We start from the raw sequence: 26824 nt of genomic DNA on the forward strand, positions 1-26824 counted from the left end.
ATTATCTTTTTTTTTTTCCTAGTGTATGGTTCCTAGTGTCGGAACAGGGATAAAAACTGTTCATGCATAATTTCCAATCTTTCATAGCTCAGCGGTGCTGTAAAGTGCTGTTATTCATTTTAATTCAGTGAGTAGCAGTTTTGTTGGGTTTACTACTAAGGGAATTGCATGTGTTATTAGAAAGCCTCTGACAGCTGCCAGAGACAAGAGACAACTTGCCTCATTTCAATCTTTCGTAAAGGAAGGACCCTCTTCTTCAACAAAGCTGTCAGAGGCCTGAAAAATGGGATAAAGCAGCATATTTTTTCCCATCACATGAAAATCTCTGTTCCTCCTCTTTTCTCTTCCCCATAAAGTTATAGAGGGGAAGTTGTATAGTTAGAAGAAAGAGGAAACATGATTTGATGTATTTGTTTGGTATACTGCCTTGTCATCACTGACTTGCAGGGATAATTGCATAGCAGCCTGCTTGACATAGTTTTTAATAAATTAGCACTATGTTTTAACATAATGTATAAGGTTTCATGCAGTTTTTCCTTTCTGAGAGTAAGAAAAATCAAAATGTGAAAGACATTGATGAAGACAATTAAAGACTCTGAAAGTCTCGGTCTGTAAGCATTTCCATGCTTTCCAACATATACGCCACCCTGCCCAGCACTCTTACTGAACTTGAAGCACCAGAAAATGAAATGTTCTCTTAAGACCTGAAACCTTACCTTCCAGCTTTTGATTTAAACAGGTGCATGCCTTAATAAAAACTGTGTCATTCAAATGTTTGGTTTGTTTTTTCTAAAAGCCTAGATTATTTTCTTTGACTGGAATTAGTGACATTTCAGCTCTTGCTTACTCTTTAATGACAAAGGGAAAGTAGCTAATGCAATGTCTCTAATAGGTTAGCATTGTTTTCCCATCAGATCTCACTCAGTTTGCTGATGATGATCGGACTCTCCTTTTCACACCAGTAATCCCATGGGTATCCCTCGATACAGCGTGGTTTCTGATGTCAACTCCTTTAACTAGTACTAGATACTGGGAAGGCATGTGTACATGCATCATTTGTTTTATATTGTTGTTTGCATGCTATTTTTATAGCACACTCAATGCTCATTTTCACATTTCATACTCTGATTCATTTTTCATCCTGTTTTCTTCTCCCTATCCATCTCACCCTGCTGAGTAAAGCAAAAATCCATGAATGAGTCAGAATCAAATTTTCAAAGTCACATTGGTCAGTGGGGTTTGAAATTCAGCAGGATGAGATTGCTTGTGTTTTATCTTTCCAAAGTAGAAAATAACATTTCCTTTCTTCAGTCACAATAGAGAAAGTTTTATCTCATTTTTTTCCAGCTGTATTAATTTTCCTGAAATCCAGTCTAAACTATGGTGCTCATTAGTGACTAGTGTAAGCTGTTTCTGTTCTTTCTATATTATCATTAGCCTTGTCTAATTCCTCATCCTACCCTGTCATCCTATCACAAAAAGCAACCTAAAACTCTTATTTCTTATTATATGTTACTCTTCTGGGAGGATTTTTTTTTCTGTGTGTGTGGGTTTTTTTTTTTTGTTATTTTTTTTTTTTTTTTTTTTTTTGTTTTTGTTTTTTTTTTTTTTTTTTTTTTGCTACAGGATAACTGAATGGCTGTTTAAGGGAAATTTCTTTCTTATTTTCTTCTTAGTTTACTTGAGTGAAGAATTAGGCGAATAAAACTGTAGTAGCAGTTTTCCTTAAATACATACTCTATGCTCCATTCTAACGTTTGATTGTGTTTGGTACTTTCTATTCAGTACACTGAAAGGGAGACCGACATATTTTAAGCAAGAATAAGGAATTAATAATTTCTCATGTATGTAACTTTTAAAGTTTTTTGCTTATGTACTACCAGAATGAAGAACAGCATCTCTTGTGATTTATGTTGACTGGATGTTACACAATGTTATTATCTTCTCAGCTTGCAAGAGCCTAGTTTTCAGTTGTAATACATACTATTTCTGCCATGTTAAGCTTGTTATCAAATCCTCAACCAAATCTTTCTCGACATTTCACATAGCATGTAATAATTCAGTTCTGAAGCCATAACACCACACCATTCCTTTTAAAATATGAAATACTAAACATGACTGGCTCAGGGCAGGGCAAACAGTTATTTCTTAATGCAAGCCAGGAAGGTCAGTTAGAAAGTGAGGTGCATCTGCAGTTGTTTCATTCCAAATATTGACCATCAGTGTCTCCTAACCTCACAGAACTCAGTAAATATTTGCTATAATCAGCGTTTCCTTCCACTAATATTTAAACTCTTCTTACCTATGAACAGATTCCACTCAGTATCCAAATCAGCCTGATTTGCTAGGCAGCCCTTCATTACATTGAGGCAATAGTTGTTGCAAGGTTTCACAGTGGGAAGTCCTCTGCAGTAAGGGCAGTACAACATCTTCATTAACGCCCGGATGCACCCTGGGGTGGGACTGACCTGCAGAGTTTAAGGTGGGGAAAGAAAAAGAAAAAGGAGGAAATCAATCTCCTGTTCTGTGAAGTTCGGGATCGCTGAGATTATGTCTCTCAAGCAATAAGTGCAGAAGGGGCAATTTGTGAAAAGAGCTCAACTCTTAATAACACCCTCTTATGAGACTAATTGATTCCTGCCAATTATCTTCATTTAGCACAGCAGTGACTTTCAGGAATGCAAAAATCAACACTCCCCTACTGATGGCAGTGCTTGTCTCCCCAACCCTCCCACACAAAATCTACTGAAAAGTGAAGGAAAAACACCCAGGGAATCAGCTGGATAATAACTGACTGATCCTAATGCGGACGATCCTGAGGAGACTTCTCATTCTTCTTATGTAAACTAGAACTGTCAGTCACACCATCATCGGATTAAAATCTCCTCTTATCAAAGCACGGTAAATCCAGGATAATCTTGACAATTTTCATAAAATTATTCAGAACTGCACCATGACAAAGGGATATCATGTTGTTTTCAGATGAAAATACCCTTCAGTCTTCTCCGAAAATTTCATAAAGAGATCAGGCAGGGTTTGGTGTTTTCTTGTTTTGGTTTAGTTTGGTTTGGTTTGGTTTGGTTTGGTTTTTTATGCTTCTAACATCTCAAGTGATAAAAAGCATTATAGACAACAGTCTAATGCATTTCCATTTACATATCAGCATGACACATGGTGAACTTTAAAGAGAGCAGAGACAATGGAAAGACACCCAATGAATTTAGGATTTTCAGTCTAATTTGTTAACACTGGACATGGTTGACAGAAGGAAGTAGTGTGTAGATATAAACTTTTAGCAATAGGTGTTACACTTTGCACTAGAATGGTTTGGACTTCCTGGAGAGGGAATATGGAGGCTGGGGAAAGGTTTTTGAGTAAGACTTAATTATTTGTAATGATCCTTTATTTCATCATTTTTAGTCATCAAAATACTGAGCATCTATTCAACAATGTGCCTTTCATGTTCAATGGAGAGAAATAGGTCTTTTTTGTGTGGTTTTTTATCCCATCTCTTGAAGGGTAGGATTAATCATCTTCTGGAAGACATCCACTGAATCCTCCATATCTAAATTTAAATCAACAAATTGGTTATATTTGACTACATGTGAAGTTCCTCGGGTAAATATTATTTTGTTGCTTTCTTTCATATTTATATGTTCCATCTCAGACTTTTAAAGTTATATGTACTAGTACAATGTACATTTTCAGGCCAGAGTTTCTAACTTGGATTAAAAGTGCACATTAGGTACTACTCACAGTAGCATCTTGCCGTGGTGCAGAGGAGCACAAGTTTCTCCTGCTGGAGTGACAATCTAGAGCTACAAAGGGCTACAGATTCCTCAGTGATTTCAAAATTCCTGGACAGGAGATTCCAAAGCAATGGCACTCCTTTCACTCATTGTGTTGATTTATGAATAAATGCAACACTTCTAACATGAATTTGAAGGGATTAAGCTGTTTTTCTGTAATCATGGTAGCTTGTGCTGAAAGCATGAATCAGACTTCGCACTAGTGGTACAGGCTAAGCTTACTGATGTGGTTTGTATTATCAGGATTGTACTAAAATTACACTTCTTTTCCTCTGGAATTTGTTTCTTCCTTTTTGATGTTAAATCATTGATTTTCAGAGAACTATGCAGAACATAGTCTTTACACAGGACATTTTTACATGAAAAAGCTTCTGTTATGAGATACAGCACAGGCTTCTGAGTATGCTCAGAAAGGATTTTTGCCTTAGTTTCCTCAGGAAATGCACTTTACTAGCATAACACTGGTGATGTGTGTGAAGGTATATTTATCCATCTTTTTCCAATAGCTTTTGAACTGTCAGCCAGTTCCAGTCAAATTTGACTGAGCACTTCAGGTGTCAGTACATTAAGATCTAATATGTTTTTTTGAAATAGACAGCTAAGTGAAGAAGAGGAGAGAGGCTCTATTATTGCCTTTATTGGGGAAAAAGGTGAAAGATGAGGTCAGTTCCTCACAGATATCAGAGAATCTATGTGGAAGAATCATGCTATGAATGACTCACAGGTTAGAAGAAGCACTAGAGGGAACTTTCACCTTATTAAACTGCAGAAAATCTAAATTCAAGAAGAGCTGAACTTTATTATTTCCACTGATCAGAACTACTTTTTAGAGTCATCTATCCCACTGTTTTGTATCTCCAAACCTAGAACACGTCAATTTTTAAAAAAAGACAAGCACCAAAGCAGGAAGTAAGCAGAATACATATATTTATGGTCAACAAGGGAGTATTAAAAGTTAAAGTGAAATTGCTGCTTAAAGCCAGGGACATTTCTATCTGTGGGCCCTGAGAGTTTCAACAGCAAAGTTCCTATCTGCTTAAAATTATGCTTCTTCCCAGTTCCAGAAGTCTTGTCAACACCAAGTTGTCTGCACATAGTTGACCCCTAAGTTCAGCTGGAATTCACACGTTCAATTCTTGAAAAGCATATCTCGAAGAGCGAAGACAGTCCCTGCCTTTATATTATATATTCCCTGCCTTTATATTTATATAGAACACATATCATCAATATTTATCTGAGCCTTATTTTATAACAAGTGCAATCTGAGAGGAAACTAGCTATCATATCTTAGTCTGCCAGAGGTCCAGATCATATCCCCAGTCTGCTAGGACAGGACCCTACAAGGCCAGTTAGAATACCTATTTACACAGGCCCTGTGAATCTTGAATTCTTGTCACATTACAGAACTGCTTTAACCAGAGTATTTCCAGACACAGTCCACCATGAACTAGTCAGGATAAATTCCAACTAAGCAAAATGAATGAACAGGACCACGGTGTCTCTTATCATGTCTAAATGTTTTAATATTCCCCATACAAAAAATGGTGGCATCATAACCAGCATTTTGCAAGAAAGAAAGGTGCCCTGCTTATGTTAGGAGAGAAGTAATGAGTTTTTAAGAGAAGAGGCCAAGTGATAAATCCGAGTAGAAAGCGGGTGGAGAAAGTTTCTACAGAAGTCTCTGACATATGTATATCAGCATCTGACATAACTACATCATCCTTGGACAAACTCAAACAGATCCTTGCTGATCAAGCTGGATGCTGCAGACCTTGATTTCAGAACATGCCATGCTGGTGACACAAAATACAAGCACATATGCTGTCTCTTCCGTCTTACGTTCACTTTGCTTACTGCTACCACCTTCTGCTACAAGCTGGCCACATCCCATACTTCTACACAGTATCTGGCACTACATCTCCTCTGGATCCCACTTAGTACCTGAGTGACTAAAATACACAATATTTTGTGGGGTTATTTTTCAGCTCAAAGTGTTTGGAATAATAGGAGTCAGTAGTGCAAGCGAAGGGAGTAAAAGGAAGCTAAATACAATGTTGCTTATTGAAGTGAGACAGAAGGTTTGATAGTGCTTAGACTTAGTGTTGAAAAGAAGAGAGGGGTCCAAAACAAGACAGGTGTCTTCACGCAGGTCTCTGGAGGCACACTCTGTCTTACCAACAGTGCACTGCATGGAGAGAGACAGATGGAGAGGTCCAAAACACATCTGGGAGGATGGTTAATAATTAAGCTGTGACCTGAGCATGAGATGAGTCCTATTCTCAATCTTGCTCCATATTCATGTCACTTAGCAGTACTGATATACCATTAGGTGTCCAAATTGTACCAGTAGTGCAGCTACTTTGGAAGTCTTAAGGCTAAAATTTAAATGCTGTGTTACAGCAGTTAAGTGCCTTTCTAAACCCAGCCTTCACTGAACAGCCATATTTCAGTTTTCAGCTTCAACTGTTTTTTCTGTATCTTTATTTTCAAAGGTCTTTTCCCTCCCTCAACAACAGCTAAATTATCTTTCATGCAAAAAATAATCAAATTTTGCTCTACAATTCTGAAATCTTGGTAAGAACACAAACATAAAAGATATTTAGAGTGTGAATATTTCAGAAAGCTATGAACTTGTGAAATCTGGAGATTATCACAAAAAGTTGATTTTCAACCACCTTCTTGCTGCTGGCAAATGCTATGAAATGCATTTTCAAAGCCCATTTTTCATTTTCATCTTAAAAAAATATAAAATTCAGAGTATCTCACACCTAAATACATTTCTGCAGACCAGCCAAAAAGTGGATATTAATTTCATTCATAAGTATTCAAAACCTGCATTTGCTGAGGAGAGCCGTTCCTCAGCTCAGAAGTTTTTTCTCTTTTGTCTTTTAAAATACATCGCAATTGGCTCCATTATAGTCACAGAAGAGAAATTTACATAGACTTTAAAGTTCAGAAATAACTAGTCCTTATGTAAATCACACAAATCAATCAGATCACATTGAATGACATAACTGAGGAAACTGCTATAGAGGAGTCATGCTGTCTCCCTCACTGACTGGAACAGCTTCCTTTTAGTGTAAGCATAAGTGGAATACAGCACATCAGAAAAGTGCCTTTCTGAGCTTTGATTGAGCCTAGTAGCTGCAGTACGTTACATTACTGCATTTTGTAATATTTTTTGACAGCTTCAGCTTTACCTAAATGCATGCTTTTGCATACATGCAAAAACCCCCAAAAGCAATATTTTTAAGACCTTCATTACTAAACACTTGTTTTCCCCCATCAGAAGTTCTAGGAGGAATATCATTTCATCTGAAAGACATATTTTGCAATGGTGAACTTGCAAATATAAATAATTGAGGAGAGAACCTCTTTGGGTAAAAGCCAGGAAATTGTACTCTTGTAGCAGCGCATTTACAGGCTGCTTTGTTATGTATTTGACTTGTTTTTATAATCAAAATCCTTGGTTTTGCCAGTATATGAACATAAATATTTTTATAAAAAATCAGACAAACTGATTAAACAACTGGTCACCTTTAGAAGGATCAAACACATGACCTACAGTTTCTCTGCTTTTATTTATGGGAGATTTATTACCATTGGTATACATTGTCTGGTAATAAAGTGGGGTTGTTCTTCCAAAGTTATATTAAATGTATCTAGACTCACAGAATAAATCCATACTTAAGCCCAGATACTGTAATTTCTTGGCATAAAATAAAATTTGTTAAATATGAGCAAAATGAATAAAAACTGAGACGACATCAAGGGACACAGATGTTTCCAATGCACCCAAAGCAGCTCTTCCCATTTGAAAACATAAGTGACTCCTTAGCATGAAGATCTTGTGGGGGAAACTGCTGAGGGAAGCAATCGATTTCTATCTAATTGGTTGAGGAAGTAGATGCTCTTTAAAAATACCTCTACACTAGAACAACCCGAAGTTGTGAAGGAGAAGAAAATTTTATATATTTATACATTTTATTTTTCATAAGCTTTATGAATGCATTAACAACCAGGCTTCTGGATAAAAAATAGAAGCTTCTGCTTCCTTCCCATTTGGTGTTCAAGATGAGGGTGAGGTATATTCCTGTAATTCCATGTAAATGGCCCATGATTGGAGAGAATTTTGAAAGGAACCCATATCTTTAACACTTGAATGTTGACTAAATCATTCAGCTTCCTACACAGCAAGCTGACGTGTGTCCAGCACAGGCATGGTGCATTGTCTGAGAAACTGAGGTACTGGGATCTGTAAATTATTTTTTGGATCTCTGTGCAGTCCATCTACAACTTAATGATAGAAAAACGAGTAAGTTTCTCATGCATAACTTTATTCATAGCCTAATTATCTCAAGAGTTTATAGAGAACTAGAATCGTAGAATCTCAGAATATGCTGATTTGGAAAGGACGCATCAGGATCATTGAGTTCCAAATCCTGGCCCTGTGCAGGACATCCCAAGAATCACACCATGTGTCTGAGAGCGTTGTCCAAATGGTTCTTGAATTCTGTCAGGCTTGGTGCTGTGACCACTTCCCTTAGGAACCTGTTCCAGAGCCTAGCCACCTTCTGGGTGAAAAACTTTTTCCTGCAACCTAAACCTCCCCTGACTATGTTTCATGCCATTTCCTCAGATCCTGTCACTGGTCAAAACAGTGAAGAGATCTGTACCTGCCCCTCCTCTTCCTCTAATGAAGAAGTTGTAAACTGCACTGAGGTCTCCCCTCAGTCTCCTCTTTTCCAGGCTGAACAAACCAAGCAACTTCAGCCGCTCCTCATATGGCTTCCCCTTAAGTCCCTTTACCATCCTCATGTAATAAAATCCTTATGTATGTGGCCAGGTCAAAGTTTTAACTTGCACACATCGGAATGTCTTGACTAACTCCAAGAAGTCTCCCCACATTCTTCTAACAAAAAGCTAATATATCTGTGGATAACTTCATGGTACAATTCTAGGGCTTACTGTCCAATCACCCTCCTCCAAGTTTAATTCTAGGAGTTTTATAAAATATTCTAATTAAAATCAAATGGGACATAAAGAATAGAGGTTCATGCTTGTGATTTCAGAAGAGAAGGAAGAAGAAAGACTTTTAATTGAGAATTGCTGATTATTGCATTTAACGTGCTAGAACTGAGGAAACAAAAACATTGTTTCTGATCACCCATCATAACAGTGATGTGACCAAATCCAACTGAGATATATCTTGAAACACACTTTATGGGCTACACAAGGTTACTAAAAGCTACAGGTCCTTTTTTCTTTCATTTCATCTTTAATTAACTTCAGTACAAAGACTAAGCTTCAGCCCAGTCACTCACTACTTTTTGCCATATAGCTTTTACATTATCTTCTCAAGATATTACAATTACTCCCTATTGATTTTTGTTGTTGTTTGTTTTTAATACTGAGAAAAGCAGGTAAAGCTTAGCTACTAATGATGGTTTTGCTCCTTTTGCTCATTCTTCTCTTCAAGGAAGGTTTGCTCACTGTTGGATCCAAGGGATTAATTTTTCTTCTTGCCCATATTTTTGCTGTTTTCATGAACACTGTGTTTCTGATGATTTCATTTAATAGTCAAGGTGTCAAGGAAGTTCTTTTCTGCAGATTTCAGCTGAAATTATTTCTGTTTGTATCCAATTAGAACTCCATAGAAATATTAATAAGATTTTTGATGCTCTACTGAAGTACTCATTATATGCTAAGTCCTTAGTTCACTGCTTTTATAGCACAATCTGATATAAAAATGGAAGTACTGCATCAGTCATACTCAGTTGGTAATTTATGTTGTAGAGGGTCAATCTGAGAATATTTACTTTTTTCAACCAAAAGCCTAGTCAATTACTAACCTTCTAAAGATAAAAATAGCTCTCTCTTTAACAATTCATAGCATCCCAGATCATTGAAAGCTAGAAGACCTGGTTTGAGTAGTACAGTTTTTGTACTAGTGCCTTTGACTTTGTGCTTGAATTATATCAAAATAAAAAAACTACAGCCAGTTAAATAGCTGCAAGATTCCCACAATTCTGGGATAGTATATCTCAAGAGTGTAATTTTAATATTTTCATTTTAATATTTTCATATCCCAGAAAATATTTTCATAGAAAACATATAATGTATAGTTCAACATGTTCATTAAACTATTAGAAAAAACTTAAGGCAATATCGTTGAACCCTAGAGAAGTTTTATAATGTAAGAAAAGAAATTGCACATTTACTATCTGATACAAGCTATGCAACATTAAGAGAGAAGAGGAACTTTTAGCCATTGCTCTTGTCCAACTATGTCCTTTTCCAGTATCCATGACTTTGAAATCATGAGAAATATGGCAACTGCCTTTCTTTCTAACACCTGTTAAAATTTGAGGCATTTTTCATACTTATTTCATCATGTCTGCTGTGTTCCAGTAGGTGTACAGTTCTTGAAGGTGGACTAATATTGCTCCTCCATTTTACAGGTGAAAAACCAAAAGCATTACAAGAAATTTTTAAAGAAATTTAAATAGATAAACTCCTAAAAGTTAAACATCAAAATTTTTCAACACTTCCTAGAAGTATCAGTCTCATCTATAATTTGCCTAAGTTATCATGACATGCAATTTTGAAACTGGCTATGTGAAAATAATGACTGAATGTCTCTAAGCACAGGCCTGTACATCAAACAATAAATAACTGTTGGAGAGATGAATTGTGGAATTTCATAATTTCCCTACAGAAGTCAAGAGCAAAAAAACCACAAGGACAAAACATTCAGATGTTTACTTGAGTGAGACTAAAGCTCTATTTACAGAGGAAAAGAATAGCTTCTCCTATTTTTGGGAAACTCGGAAAATTACTTATCAGATGATTTCAATAAAGAAAATATAAATTTAGAAAACCACTTGAAAAGTGGCAGTCACAAGATATTTTGTGTAAGGCTATATTTTTGATCTCTTCTTTAATTTCTGCATGATCCTCTAAAGAAATCTTATTTTATTTTACAAAATAAAATATTTGAGCACTCAGATATAAATATTAAAATGTTCTTAAATCCCACTTCACCTGTCAGAGACATAGATAAATTCAAACAAACTGGGTGGAAACAAAAATTTCTTTGACTTAAAATACTGCAAGCTGAGAAAATACTCCAGGATATGGGGCTTTACATCCCATGAGATAATATTGAGCTGAAAAATCTGCCCTGTAAATTTTGTGGAAAAATATTTATCATTCTCATCTGTTTTTAGAGTAATCCCACATTAAACAGAATTTGAGGTACAGATTCCATCTGTTACTTTCCTATCATTTCAAGGGCAACACTAAGGTGAAAAATCTCTGAAATAATTTCTTCCATCCACTCCCAGAAGATGAGAAGTCTTCTATTACACAGAAACAAGGAAGGAATCTCAGAGCTGTTAGGCTTTCAAATCTCCTCTGGAACATAGACTTTAAGACACTCTCTTAATAAGTAGTTACTCTTCTTTCTTCCCAGACTGTATCTCACTAAAAAGGGAGTGTGCTCATTTTTTCCAGTCTCATGTAGAAACATCTATGGCCTCCACCAGATAAGAGTGGCTTAGTTTAAGAGGAAAGCATGTGTAATTTAGCACAAATTACAGGGCTGAACACAGGATGCGACTGTAAGCAACAGGGACCAAAAATCCCCTGAAACTGGCTACTTCAAATACTTTGGGGAGCAAAAAGAAAATTCATAAAGACCAGCATTTTAAAAGTCTTTAGTGTGATTTGTTTGAGTAGACAGAGATATCAAAAACTGACCCAGACTCCCTTACAAAATAGATTCACTTCAACACAAGCACAAGCATCTAAAATAGCTGCTTATTACTCTCTCTTGAAAATAGCTGCTTATTACTCTCTCTTGTGTTGCTATAATCACTAATCCATGTGCAAATATATTCATGTGTATCCTTAAAGTTAGGCAAGAAAAATCCCCCGGTTTCTGCAATAGAAAAGTAGGAGGATCTTATTGAGCCATGATGTGCAGTGGCCTTGTAGAACAGTCAAGTTAAAACAGGTATTAGAAAAGAAAGGTGAGGGGGAAAAATGCCAAACTGTGCTCTGCATAGTCAAAAAAAAAAGTGGCTTTGTGCTCTCTGGGAGGGGAAAAAACGTTGTAGAGAAGTAGGTTAAGTATTGCCCAGGTACAAATCAGAAATAGAAAGGGAGGTCCTTCATAATATGGAAATCAAACCTCCTGATAGGCAGAAGGAAAAGCTCTGAGAAAAAGAGAGCTGCCACAGCAGGAGATAATGATCAAATGGAGCATTTAGACATTTTGTGCAGCAGTACCTGGACAAGAAAATGACGTGAAGAACGGTTAAAGGCAGTCCTACTTGTAACACCCAAGAAGTCTGAAATGCAGACTATATACCTGAGACCAGTCTCGCTGATTGCCTATCTATGATTCTCAGTGCCAACTAAAAAAAGCACCCGAGAAGAAAAACAGTTGTCTCAGAGGGGGGGGGGGGGGGGGGGGAGAGAGAGAGAGAGAGAGAGAGAGAGGAGAGAGAGAGAGAGAGAGAGAGAGAGAGAGAGAGAGAGAGAGAGAGAGAGAGAGAGAGAGAGAGAGAGAGAGAGAGAGAGAGAGAGAGAGAGAGAGAGAGAGAGAGAGAGAGAGAGAGAGAGAGAGAGAGAGAGAGAGAGAGAGAGAGAGATAGAGAGAGATAGAGAGAGATAGAGAGAGAGATAGAGAGAGAGATAGAGAGAGAGATAGAGAGATAGAGAGACTGAAGCAGCAAAAGTGTTCTGATCACTCACAAGTACTCACAAGTGCCTCTCGTTCACGGTCTACTGATGTGTGAATTGTTTCATTGACTGAAAAAGGGCATGAAGCAGAGTGGTGCAGGGGACTGTGGAATGTCTTATTTGAGCAGTGTCAGCAAGAACACACTGATGAGAAAGAAATAAATGCATACATAATACTGGCAGTCTTGGCTGATGATAAGTTATGCAATAATTTGAGGTGACAAGTGACAACAGATTGACCCAACTTCTTTCATCTCCTTCCTGCTCTAAGAAACAGCGATGAAGTCATGATGCAAAAGACACTTTTAAGGCGGTCAGTGTTTAGTAAGGTGATCACTATCTGAATTAGTTGCCAATGGCAATCTCCTAGACACAGCAAGTAAGGATATATAGACTCCTTACACCTGTTTTCCCACATAACTGATAAATTGTTTGGGCTGCCTATCAGCAGTGACAAAAGGGCAGGAACTTGGTAGTCTAGTACTAAAAGGAGGATATTCTACTAGAGAGAGAAAAAAAATTGTAGGGTGTGGTGGTTTGAAAAACCTTTTCTCTGAGGTAGTAATGGTTTGCCCCACTGATAATAGTGGACCAATCAATAGTCCATGTGCACCCTACGGAAATTGCATACCCACAGAAACGGAAGAGAAGGTGGTGAAGATAGTTTAGAAGGGAGGTAGCCATGATCTGAGCCAGGAGGAGGCAGGGGGCCAGTGAGCCCCTCTGGGGGCCAAGGGCCCCCAGCCCCCAGCTGAGGCTACGGGAGACCCACTATAGTGTCAAAGCTGGACCGGGTCCCGTAATCAAGAGCTGGAAGAGTTTCCTTACTGTCAGCCGCAGTAGAAGACATTGAAAAGCGGTAGCGGAGCAGTCCTGAACAGAGACAACGGTGGCTGTTGCCAGTAGCAGTGAGATAATGTGAAGCCGGCTGAAAGACGCAGAGATGTTCCTGCAGGAGGGAGAACTGGCAACAAAACAGAGGAAAACTCAACGGGGCTGTTTTGGGGTAAGACTGTATTACTTTCCCAAAACCCAGAGACTTCCTGAAGAGGAGGGGTGGACTTCCAAACCCTTAGGGAGTCCCGAAATGCAGCAGCAGCTAGAGAGAGAGAGAGAGAAAGGAGCTGAAAAAACCTGGAATCGTCCTGAAAGCTGAGCCAGGACGGAATGCAGAGGAGGTGGCCTTGCCCTCTGCTGCTGCTGCTGCTGCTGCTGCTGCTTCTATCATGCTGGCGAGCTGAGACAGAGCAGAAGAGCTTTGGTAAGACTGAACTGAAAGCTGCCTTCAGTGTTCTAACCCAAGAGGAGTGAAGATCTACGAGGAAATCCCCCGAAGGCTCGGGCTCGGGATTGGAATTTCCACAAAGTAAGAACCAAAATCCTGACTGCCATACTTAAATCTGCTGCCTTGGAAAAAATGGAGGACACTAAGCAGTGCCACAAGAAAACTGAAATGAAGGAACTGTGGCCTGAGAAGTGACAGAAAGACTTTTCTCTTTTCTTCTTGGACTTTTATTGAAGAAAAGGAGAAATTTAATTTAATGTAAATATATACACGTGGGTGTAAATAAAATTTTGTAAATATTTTCCCCTTTCCCCAATAATGAATGATTGTGTTTTGTCTGAAAACTCTCCACATGAGGTGGAAAAGATATCAAGTTCATACCCTCACTAAACCCTCTCACAGGGGCAAACTGTGGGAGGGGGGCTTGAACTTAAAAATTAGATTCTTGGGAGTTTCAAACCACCACATAGGGATAATGAAACTGGTAACTTCAAGTTTGATGGCTTTGCCTACTTGGTAAGCCTCATCATATTCCTATATTGAACATTTTCCAAGTAAATTCAAATGGTAAAATTCCATTATTAGTTCTGGGCTATTTGAAAAAAAGGCTAAGGAATATCCATAGAAACAAAATATGATTTCTCAAGTCGCTTGTATTCTTGGTCCTTCTCCACGAAAACCAAAAGGCCAACTAAAGAGTGCTGGGTTTTGAAACAAAACATTCAACCTGATTATTAGCAATAGGCTGGTCACACAGTGTCAGAGATCATATGGGTACAAACATACAGTCATGACTTCATCAAGGAATGTAAAGCCTGCTTTACAGACTGACTTTTCCGAAGACCCTCCAGCCCAGCACAAAGCAAGATGTTAATTATTTGGGATACAATAGAATATAGTATTTTGCTTATGCTTGTTTTTAATTTCATGATGTGAATTAAGCACAAGATGAAGCACAATAGATAGGACAGTAAAACAAATTCTGTGTGGATCATATGCAAGCACAGAGATCAAAAGGGAACATAATTAATATTTTCTTGACTTCTAACATAAAGAAGGATGTCAGATCTTTGAGGTATACCAACAAGAACCTAGTCAGATACATTGCTGGGTTCTAATAACCAACCACAATGTCTTGGTAATATATTCAGTATAGCACAGAGGAAGAGTGATGCTTTATAAATAGTTCACTATCTATTTATAGGATCCACAAATGCCCACTGGGCCCAAGTCATGTGAGATCCTTATAGCTCCATGTTAACATTTCCTCTTTTATGGTCTTTCAAATGCTCTTGTTAGGTTTTCACAGAGCTAGTTGTAAATATAAGTACCATATATAAAATATTTAACAGATGCTCAAGTGCACCTTGGGATGATGACTATGGTCTGAAGTGACCTGTTTATGGGATGTGTGCCCACATTTCTGCTTACTATTGCACTTGCAGTTTTTACAACTGAATAGTTGAAAGTAAATCTTCATCTCATAATTTAAGCATTATTTTATTTTCTTTTATTTTCTTTTTAATCCCTTCCTCATAACTTCTTCCCTGTAGACACAAAATGTAAACAACAGAGGGGTCTTCACTAGTGTGTCCTACTTCCACGACACTCTAAGACAAACATAGTGAGGTGATTAAAACATGAATAGTTAGGAGAATTAATGTCTCTATAGTAAGAACAAGGCTTCTTTTCAGCATTTTGTCTCTGAGTTGTGCACTAAAGAAAAACATGGTCCAAAGTACTAGCACTGCATGACTACATAATATGGAATCAAGTATATATTTTCTTGGAGGATGTTTTACTGGATCATATAAAAACAAACTAGTCTTGTGTAAAAGATTAAACTTTCTTCCTCCTTCACGCTCAGATCCACAAAAACACAAGTAAAATTAGACACATTGTCTTGTTCCCTGATAGCAGAAGGGTGAACTACTGCAGCAAATTGCCTCTATGATACCTAGTATTATAAAATTATACTTTAGGCACTGTAATTTTAGGAAAATAGTTCTAATGGAAAATAAGGACATTGTAGCATTGGTTTGAAATGAGCAAGCAGCCAAAGACACAAAATTTGTTGAGTTGAAACTGGTCATTTGTTCATACTTACAGGAAGCAGACCAAACCTATTCTATTAAAATATATCTGGTAATCAGATTTTCTTTTTTCTTTTATTTTGAGATAGACTATACATGAAATTTACTATTAACTCTTCATTTAATCTACCATGAATTTTAGGTTGATGTAAAAAATAGGAGTAGGGTTTACAACCATATGAAAACATTCTTCTTAGTATTTTGTTCCTCATAAATCCTCAGCAGGTAAACTGTTATTCAAATTACTTTTTTTTTACCCAAAACTGAGCAAGAAAATGCATTTTGTGTTAGACTGACTAGTCTAAGGCAACAGATCTATAAATGTGCAAATTAAAAGAAGATATTAAGCGGTTAAAGAATATAGCCTAAGATTATTTTCTTTTGCTTAGACATTTTGCCGTAGTAATTTAAAACCCAGCAATTTCAGTTATCACTACAAACCACTGTAATTGTATTGATTTACAGTTCTCACTTTCTCAAGTGAGGAAATAATTCTTTTACGTGTCGTCTTTTAGGTCTGTCAACAGCCTTTAAAGTGCTTATTCTATATCATCCTCAGTGGGCTGGAAGTGCTCTGCAGTGTGCACCGAAGCCCCTGTCCCAGTTGCACACTTCCCAGCTGTTGGCTAAGATCAAGTGCATCATCTTTTCTTATCACTTTATTATCTGACACATACTCAGCTTAAACGTTTTATATTAAATGGATTTGGAAGGCATGGGAAGGAGTAATCACTTCCTCCATCCACTCCATACATCAACCTGAAGGTGTAGTGCTTCCAGCTACTGTGGTCACATTGTGACTGCATGTCAGGATGTGATATCTGTGCATTAAACCATGCTGTGTGCTCCAGTCTTCTTTTAGATGGAATCTGGATCTGTCATGCTTCCACAGATCTTCTGGCGATGCTATCAGTGACTACAACACCACGCACCCTCCTGAGCGTAGGTACTCCATGGGGCTGATGCAGCCAACTGCAGCTATGCTCTTCATGGAGGACTCCTGAAATCTCGGGTCTGAGACAGATTGCATTTGGGGAAGGCTTGTAATTGTGACTGCCCGTGTCCCTGGTGGTATCACTCTTCCCAATAGACTGTCACAATCTTTCCAAAATAAATAGAACAGCCTTGATTGTGCTGTGGACTGAACTAGTCCTGAATACATCTGCAGCCAGACCAGGGAAAGGATTTTTGTATTTCTCCCTCAGCACACTTATTTCTTCTTTAAGAAATGGAAAGAAGTTCTATAGCTTGTAAAATAAGATGTCAGTCCTTGCTGGATGGTAAAACCCCCATTCGTGTTGAGCCTGAAAGGACCACACAGATTGGACTGAATGCCGATTTGACCCAAGTGGAAAATGACTGAATTTACTGCTAGCTAAGTCAGAAAATCCAGTAAAAGTAAAATACAGTGCTATATAATGGCTACCTGGCAGTAATTTGTATTTAAGCTATTCCATTGCTGTTTGTCTTTATCTGATTAAGCCACCTGACTGATAAAACATACTGGAATACAATTTATATACAGCAATATAATCCACCTTGTGGTCTGGTTTCCAGAACCACAAGGATAAACATGTTCAAACCATAAAGGCACTCAGTGCCAGATATCCATTTATAATGCCTGCGGAAAGATGTCTCATCATTACCATCTCCGGTATGGATGAACTGTTAGCTACACTACCACAACCTCTTTCCAAACCTTTTAAAAGCAAGGAAAGTCTCAGTCATGTTCAAAACAAAAAAGTATTTCACAAATTTGGAGAGATTTCCTGAGTGCAGTAATATTATTCACTTTGAGTAAAGAAGACAACAGGAATATCACCATGAATTAACATTAGTGTCATTGGTCTACTCTGGCCTGCAATCGGGAGGTCTGGAGACACACCATCTATAACGCTGCTGCTTCCTTTGAGAACGCACGCAGGATCACTCCCGAGGAGAAAAGACAATGCAGAAAGAACCGTGTCTTGTCGATACCACCTAAGGAGTCTTTCCGCTGTGCCTTTTGCAACTGGTCTTGTCTATCTCACATTGGCCTTTCTAGCCACCAGCGTGCTCGTAGCAAGTGTGGATAGAGTCCTTCCCAAATTTTCATTCGCGAAGCCTGTCCATGATGAAACCTTTGACAGACAGGCCAATTTTTTCAGTGAATATGAGAAATGCCATAAACTTGGTAGTTTCCTATGTATCTAAAGTTGGATATTAGAATAGATTTTGAGCCTGAAAACTTTTGTCCAAGTTGCACAAACCGAAATAAAAAAGTACAGCTTCACTGTGCTTGTCCATTCAGTAAAGAGTACCTTGTTTCCAGCAGTATCTCTAGAAACTGATGTCCTAGGTAGCAAACTAGTTCTTGATCTATATCTTATAAAGCTACTGAAACATTTCTATCAAAAAGTAAAGAGCAGTGGAGCGAATGAAATAGATACTGTACCAACTACTAAGGTTCAAGTTTTTATTTACATGGGCAAGTGCAGTGAGGTTCAAATCTGCCCAAGGTCCTCAGACATACCATCCACTACCTGGATTTAAAAGATTGTTTCCATAGCAAGAGAAAATTTCCTTATGATTACTTGATTTTCAGAATCCATGCACAACATAATTTAAACATAACAGTCAATTAAAACCACCAGTAACTGAACTGCAGCACAAGTATCTCTGGTCCAAGAAGCAAAGTGGTATTACCTGCTGATTGCCCATATCAGTAAAATGGCATTTGATAGATGACCTGAAAATTAATTATTGAGGTCCATTTCAACTGGGTACATCCAGTTTGCTTCTCTCTCAACAAAAGACAGTTTTCTAATTAACAGAGAAAAATCATGGTATAAAAGTAGTCCCTTTTTGTGGTCATTGCTTATTTTCCGTCTAATTTTGCCACCATCACTCTGCATCTTAATCCACAGTCCCACAAACCTATAGCATGAACAGCCCACAGAAAAATAATAAAATAAAGTAAGCTTTTTTCAAAAGTTTCATTTGATGGACACTGTTCTATTCTTAAGTAAGTGGAATTAAAAAAACAAACAGGTTAAAATAAAAGTTTAACCGTTTTTACAGCTTATAAAACAATACCTCTAATGAGAAGTTCTCAATGTTAGCAAGCCTTCCAGAATAACATCAGTTGAAAGGCTAAATTTTATTTCTGAATTACTCTAACAAGGGTAAAATTGGTTTCTAGTTGCAACTAGTCATAGAATCACAGTTCTAAAAGATTGCTGATCATTGAATCCAACCATTGATCCAGCACTGCCAAGGCCACCACTAAACCATGTCCCCAGAGTGGGACATCTACGTGTCTTTTAAATACCTTCAAGGACAGTGATTCCACCACTTCCCTGGGCAGCCTGTTCCAGTGCTTGACAACTCTTTCAGTGAAAAGACTGATGCAAAGATCCAATCTAAACCTCCCCACCAACAACTTGAAACCATTTCCTCTTGCCTAGTTACTTGTGAGAAAAGATTGGAGGGGCTTTGAGAAACCTGGTGTAGCGGAAAGCGTCCCTACCTAGAACCAGATGATCTTTAAGGTTTCTTCCATTCCAAACCATTCTATATTTTCCCAATCCATTCTACGATTCTATGATTCTGTGACACCCACCTCGCTACAATCTCCTTTCAGGTAGTTGCAGAGAGTGATGAAATCTCCTTTTAGTCCGTAGCAAAACTTTCCCTCATTGCATTCATTTGATTTCTCCAGCATCTTTCCTTGTCTTGCTGAGTGTCTCCCATGTCTCTGTTAACCCACTGCCAGAAGCCTTTTGACCTGAGCATGGTCAGATTTGTTGGTTTTCTCCTTGTGTAGGTGAACATCTAGGCTTTCAAGGACAATAGAAAAGGGAGCTCTTAGGTCAGTTTTTAGAAAAAAATGATTAGAATATATTAAGGGCCCCAGACCTGCCCTTTGCTATGTGCCAAAACATCAGAGTTCATCTTGCTATTCTGTCCATTGGCTACAACTGTGTGTATAAAACCCAAAGACATAATGTTTAAGAAATATTACCTTGTACAAGATGACTCCTGAAAGTGGGTTCCTACTGTAATCAGCCCTTTACACCCATATTCCCTTTTCTTGTTCTACCTACCACAATCGTGACTGGCTGCATGAACACACTTAAAAATGGTGAGATCAGTGACATTCCTGCTGCTAGAGATGGAACAAAAATAACTGCTGGGCACCTGTTATGATTAGAAGAAGCTAAAGAAATGAAAAAAAAAAGAGAGATGAACACACTGAGCTAAGACTGAAATCCTGAAGAACAGAAATTGGCCTCTCTCTCCTTCTCTCCCCACCCCTCTCTCTCACCCTACAGTTGTCAAGGGCACTGAAAGACAAGCTGAACCAGGAAGAATTTCACTAAAGTAGAATCTCTTCATTCAGGGGAAAAGCATTAACAAAATCTTTTACATATTATCGCTCCAATTTAGATGTATATATTCCCTCTGTAGTAGTTGAAAATAGATGTGAAAATTTTAACACTATTACTTATGGAGATAGGTGCACAAGAAAGAAAAGAAATTTCTTTAATATTATGGTTTTTAACATAAAGATCTTGCTATATAATGATTTAATGGTTAATCATATGCTACTAAATAAGCAAGCAAACCCATTATGTACTGCTTTTTATTTGTTTATTTTTTTAATGTCTGATTAGTAAGCGACAACTAGAGATAGTTATTACAGGAAGCAATTACATTATTTACTCATCTAATAAGATGACTTTCTCTCTCCCTCTCTCTCACAGTAAAAGTTTTAAAATGAGAATACCATTTCAAGGAAAAAAGTCCACACCAAGGGCTAAATAAGACTTGGCTATCTCACTAAGAATACTGCCTTGCAGAGGCTACATTTGTTTCATTACATGTATTATTTTTCATGTTCTGCAAATTATATGGGTTTATTTTCTTTTATTTAAAAATAATATAAAAATACAGAATACAAGACAAAAAAAAGAGGTTGTGGAGGTTCATAGAATCATTAGGTTGGAAAGGACCTCTAAGATCATCAAGTCCAACCATTAACCTAGCACCACTGCAATTATTTTTCTTAATTTTTGGGTCTTCAAATCTGTGTAATTTGACAAAAATGTGGGGCTTGGTCCACAAGACAAATTAAACCTGAATAAATGACAACTTTTTTTTAGTCACAAATTTGCCAAACAGATCTGATTCAGAATCAAGAGAATCAAGTCTATAATAGGGAAACAATGCAACTTGGATTGTTCAATGAATGTTGGTGTCATTTTGTAGATGCTTGAGCTTTCCCATATAGATTTCTATGCGGCAAACCCCTTGCTGTTGTATCTCAAGTTCCAGTGAAGTACTTATTAGCTTCTTCTAGCTTACAATTAAGTTACTTGTTTTAGTATGAACAGTAACTTTACAGTCTACTTCTAGAGGTAGTGAAAGAAAGCATTTTAAACAACTCAAGAAGGTCAGAAAAACCATTCAAACATTGTTATTTTTTTAAAATGAAATCTAGAGAAATTTTGGTCTCAGAATCTTCAGAGGTTTCTGTACTCAGAATTATTTGATATCACCAAGTATTCTGAATAGAGGAATTAAAACATGTAGGGAAATTAAAACATATGAAGCATAATAAATGAAAATTTTGTGGAGTGCTTATACCCATTCCCTACTCATTTATGAGCATGAAAGAAAAGTGAAGATGGAGCTGCAGACATCAAAATTGAGTGCAGTCTATTCTGGGAACCATTTATAGTGTAAGTAAAAGTGTAATTAAATAATGACTTCATTTCGGCAGGATCCCATGATAAGAATCAATAGTCAGGCCACTGATCTTGCATTAATTTGCCCTTACATTGTCACTAAATCTTGTCACGGCCACACTTTCATGACACCCTGAATTAACCTTGACTATAACCTTGCCTTTAAAATAGAAGTTTTTTTTTTTCTTCCCCTCTCCAAAGGCTTCAATGGCTGCATTCTGGGATTAATCATATTCAGCAGAAGTCACATATACAAGACATGATCTTCCATTTTAAAAGGTGTAACAGATATAACAATACTTGCCCCAAAATATCTTCCACACAGAACCATTACATGAAACTGTTACATGTCGAACTTATCTTTCCTTTGCTGAAAAACAATTTCCTTTTACTTTAAGCCTTGGAAGTAAATACTGAATTTTGATTTGAGTCACAAATCCAAAAAGCATCAAAAAACCCCAACATGTAAAGATACAAAGAAAACAAACTGAACATGACTAAAATGTTGCAGTACTATTTTCTAGCTTGTGGCCCTGCTGGTGATGTGTTGTTTTTTGGGTTTTTTTTCATGTGCAAAGAACCTTCTGATCTTCTGCAAGTCAGTGATCAGCACCCGCAATACATTCTCATTTTGTCTGGACTGTACTTCCTGGCTCAGATTTCTGCTCCTGCAAATACAAAAGACCTCCTGCAAATACAGAAGACTTCCTGCTCCTTACAACTCTTTACAGATTCACTAAAAAATGAAATGCTTCAGAAAATTTTGTGGGTGCTATTTTACAGCTTTAAAACCATATGAATGCAAACATAAAGCAGCTTCCTGTGCAGATGATACAGTAGGATTTACGAAGAAACATCATTTTCACCTCAGGGTGTTTTAGGAAATGTGAAACCGCAATGAATCTTTACCATTCTGGAAACACAAAATATGCTCTTTCAATCTTGTCTAAAGAGTTCATATTACATAATTTCTTCTCTGGTGATACTTCATTAAGTTGCACATAAAACTCATTATCCTCCCTCTCTGAAAAAGTCAATACAATAACTGGATCTTTTAGTAAAAAGAATCAGTTTCAGATTCTTTCCTTTTCTGAAGACTTAAAAGCACACTGGCCTTTGGAGCTCACTGTTCCCACACAGCCTTCTCAAGCTGATATCCATGAAGGGCCTCATCCTACATACTACAGCCCACCTTTATGCCAGAGCTGGGCAGGTTGCTTTCAGCAGAATATTGGATTGTTTTCTGTCTTTGACTAAGCAGTGGGATAGTCAGCTTTTTACTGAAAAGGTGCCTTAGTTTTCAGACTCAGCATTGGTCCCTGAAGCTCAGCAGTCAGACTGTGAAGATGGCACCAGCAGAGTACAGAGAAAGGGAGATCAAAGATCTTGGTATTTTTTGCTGTTTTATGTTCTTGTATATATGTGTTGTGAAACACAGAAGAGTAAAACCTATTGATGTAATCCATAGCAAGGAACTCAATGATGAGGAGTGAAAGGAAGTTTAGCATGTTATATGTTTAGCTTTCATGAATTTTTTTCAATGGCTTGGATTGGAGGGAACCTTAAAGATCATCTAGTTCCAACCCCACTGCCGTGGGCAGGGACACCTTCCACTAGACCAGTTCACTCAAAGCCCCATCCAGCCTGGCCTTGAATACTTACAGGGATGGGGCATCCACAACTTCTCCGGGCAACCTGTTCCAGTGTCTCACTATCCTCACAGTATCCACACTTGAGTTCTTCCTCAAGTGTGATCAGTTTAAAGTCAATCTCCTTGTGCTATCACATGACCCTGGAAAAAGTCGCTCTCAAGCTTTTCTCTAGGCCCCCTTCACGCACTGGAAGGCTGTCCCAAGTTCCCCTGGAGCCTTTTCTTCTCCAGAATGAATAACCCAAACTGTCTCAGCCTGTTCTCATATGGGAGGTGCTTCACAGCGCTCTGATCATCTTCATGGCCCTCCTCTGGACTCACTTGACCAGGTCCGTGTCATTCCTGTGTTGGGTGTCCCAGAGCTGGATGCAGCATTCCAGGTTCTCCAGAGGTCTCACAGGACCAGAGAAGAGGGGGAGAATAACCTCACTTAGTCTCTTGGTCACCCTTCTTTTGATGCAGTCCAGGAGTTTTGGCCCATTTTGATTGGCTTTCTGGGCTGTGGGTGCACACTGCTGACTCACGTTGATCTTCTCATCCACCAACACCCCAAATCCTTCTCAGCAGGGCTTCTCTTGATCCATTCTCTGCCCGGCCTGTATTTGTGCTTGAGATTACCCCAGCCCAGCTGCAGGACCTTTAACTTGGCCTTATTGAACTTCACGAGGTTCACATAGACCCACTTCTCAAGCCTGTCAAGGTCCATTTGGATGGCATTCCTTCCCTCCAGCATTTTGACTGCACCACACAGCTTGGTGTTTTAATACAACCTTCTGATTAGTACTACTATATTCCTTGCTAATTGTTTGGTTTGCTGTCTTGTATTCAAGGTCAATCAGATATGAGAGGAAGCAACAGCTCAACATGAAATCGATATAAAACACACAATATTGTCTCTTTTTTAGAAAAGTCACTGCCATACAAATGTGCACTTATTTCTGTCTTAATCTTTATTCATATGGATTATTGCCTGGCTTTGTATGACCAAAGAAAAGGTTTATCCTCGTTACTTAACTGGGCAATGGTTCTATAAAATTCAGTTTTAGAGGTTCAATAAAAGCATGATAGTGAGTAGTAAAGCTTAATCTACTCTAAAGTGTTATCTAACATTTATATAAAAACATGAGAAAGCTTTTGGGAGAGTTTGAGTTGACAAATCAGCATTACATGTGCTTTGTCCATTTTCTCATAGTCAAACATCCAAACAGAAAAAGATGATTTTCCAGTACTCTCAGTACTTAGCTGACATTATCTTTTTGTAATAGACCAGATGCAGCAGCTAAACAAAGCAAAACCAAGTAACATTGACATAATGTTGATAAACCAGTGCCTGTCTTTTCATCTTCACAGCAGTCAGGGTACCCAGAAGTTCAAGAAAAATCAAACAAGAAAAAATCAGATTTATTGCCACTAAAGAAGGACTACAAGAGTGTTCCAAAAGGTGCACTGCATCTCATTTTCTTTTTGTTTTTGACATTATTATCTGGTAGAGAGGATACAGACAGAGGGTCTGCTTGTACACAGGATGAGCTAAGAGTTAAAGAAAAAAATATTCCACGTTCCATACAGGCAAACTAACTACTTTCTTTTTTCCTGTAAGCTAATGAGACAAAGCTAATATCTGCTTGTCCTTCATCCCATAATACACTTATTACAAAACCACTATTCAAATTACAGTCACATGTTATTAGACAACAGATGGTCTTATCTAAATTGGTTGGTTAATTCAGGTTCATGATTTTGTATTAATAAAGTCACAACAATGAATCAAGACTTCCTAGAACTCTTTGTGAAGTCAGCCATGTCTTGCAGCTAATGATGGCTGTTCAGCAAGAAACAACAAACTTGGGTAAAGGCCACTTGTACAAAATGTGTTACGTCAGTTCCTTATGAATCTTCATTATTGTGCCCTGTATGTGCATTTTTTCCACCACTGATAGGTGCCAGAGTCTATTCTCCCATTGTGATGTATACATCAACACCGCGGAAAGTAAATGAAGATAATTACAATAGAAAAAGCTGTGAAACTGACATGGCATTCCACTTTTATTTTATAGAAAAGATTTATGCTCACAAACAAGATTTCATGTCAAATAATCTTTTCTAAACATATAATTCTGCTATAAACTTTCAGTTAGTAAAATATTTTAAAAAAGATGAACAACAGAAACCTGGCTACAAGTACTTTCTGATTGTCATATGTGGAAATTTAAATTCTTTGTCATATGTGGAAATTTAAATTCTATCTTCTTCACGTGCTTTTATTTTTCATCTAAGCATTTATGTGAAATTGAGCACCATAACTTATGATTCACAAACGCTAATTTAAAATTCACATTCTTATCTCTATAATCCTAATTCTGCAGATACAAAGCTGATCTACTCACTGAAGACAATATAGTGTAAATGTTCCCTTATTCAGGAAATGTTAAGGGAGGGTTTAATTTCCAGTGACTCAAAAGCTCTCCTTCCTACAACACATTTTTTGTGTGGCCTGAAGATCAGGTTCTGAAATAGTTATGCTGCCCTCTTCACAAGGTTTACGTATCTCTGCATTCCCTTAAGAGAGCTAGAGGTCTCCTGCAAGCTAACATGCAGTTCCAATGCCTGGAAGCTATCTAATACGAAGTTTTCCTCTGAAGCAAATGTAGTAGCTGTATAAACAGGCTAACCCATCACAACAGCAGATTAAAAAAAGCTGCAAGCCCATGACAGAAAATCTAAGGCAAGGCCTGCCAGACATTGAAATATCCCAGATGCGCAGCTGGCTCACTTTGTATACAGCAGCTAATGTCTGATTTACTCTAGGTTTATGTCACGAATTTGACTGCCATGCTCAAACAAGATTAGCAATAAGCTGGACTTTTCACATCTGAAGCAAGAAATGAGGCTAGTTCTTAATACAAGTCAATACTTTATTTGCGGTAAGGGAGGTCCCAGAGATGGAACTGCTTGAGCTGTGCTGAAGCAATCTGATTTGTTTGAGGTCTCACTGTGGAACTGTCATCTCTCTGCTCTGGTGGCAATAGACTACTGTTTTGAGGGAGCCCTTTCTCTAGGATTGGCACAAACTATTGCTGAAAGCTTGAACACACATAGAAGCTAATGGCAAGAGTGGCAATGCAACAGTCTTCATTAGATCTCGAAGATAAAAGGGATGTGATTGAAATCACACCTTCAACATCCAGTAATATTTCTTGATTCAGAGATAATTAACCTGGAAGCAGTTGCAAAAGTAATTGAGAAATCCTAAGAGAAGAATCAGAAAAACATCTAATAGTTGTTCTACCCAGACCTTCTGGGGATTATAAGTATGAGATTCCCAAGTGACAATACCTTCTGAGCCTTTAAACTAACAGCTACACTATATACACACCAACATCACATCTCAAAAGCATCCTGTGCAGAACAGAAACAGTTGTAATGAAAGAGGACACAGGTTTTGAAAGATAACTACAACCCTGCTGGTAGTATTTGCATGCTAAGGTGTAACATAAGTCCTCATATTC

The 26824-nt window shown here is 37.8% G+C and overlaps 1 protein-coding gene across 1 annotated transcript in view; it reads right to left on the reverse strand.

The window, feature by feature from the left end:
- GPC6 (glypican 6) overlaps positions 1-26824 on the reverse strand; it is a 772169-nt gene that overhangs the window by 217121 nt on the left and 528224 nt on the right. Inside the window, exon 4 of the mRNA XM_032679241.1 lies at positions 2303-2468. Coding sequence (XP_032535132.1) covers positions 2303-2468 — 166 coding nt within the window. The remainder of the gene's footprint in view (positions 1-2302; positions 2469-26824) is intronic.

Source organism: Chiroxiphia lanceolata, chromosome 2 (genome assembly GCF_009829145.1).
Source record: "Chiroxiphia lanceolata isolate bChiLan1 chromosome 2, bChiLan1.pri, whole genome shotgun sequence".
NCBI lineage: Eukaryota > Metazoa > Chordata > Aves > Passeriformes > Pipridae > Chiroxiphia > Chiroxiphia lanceolata.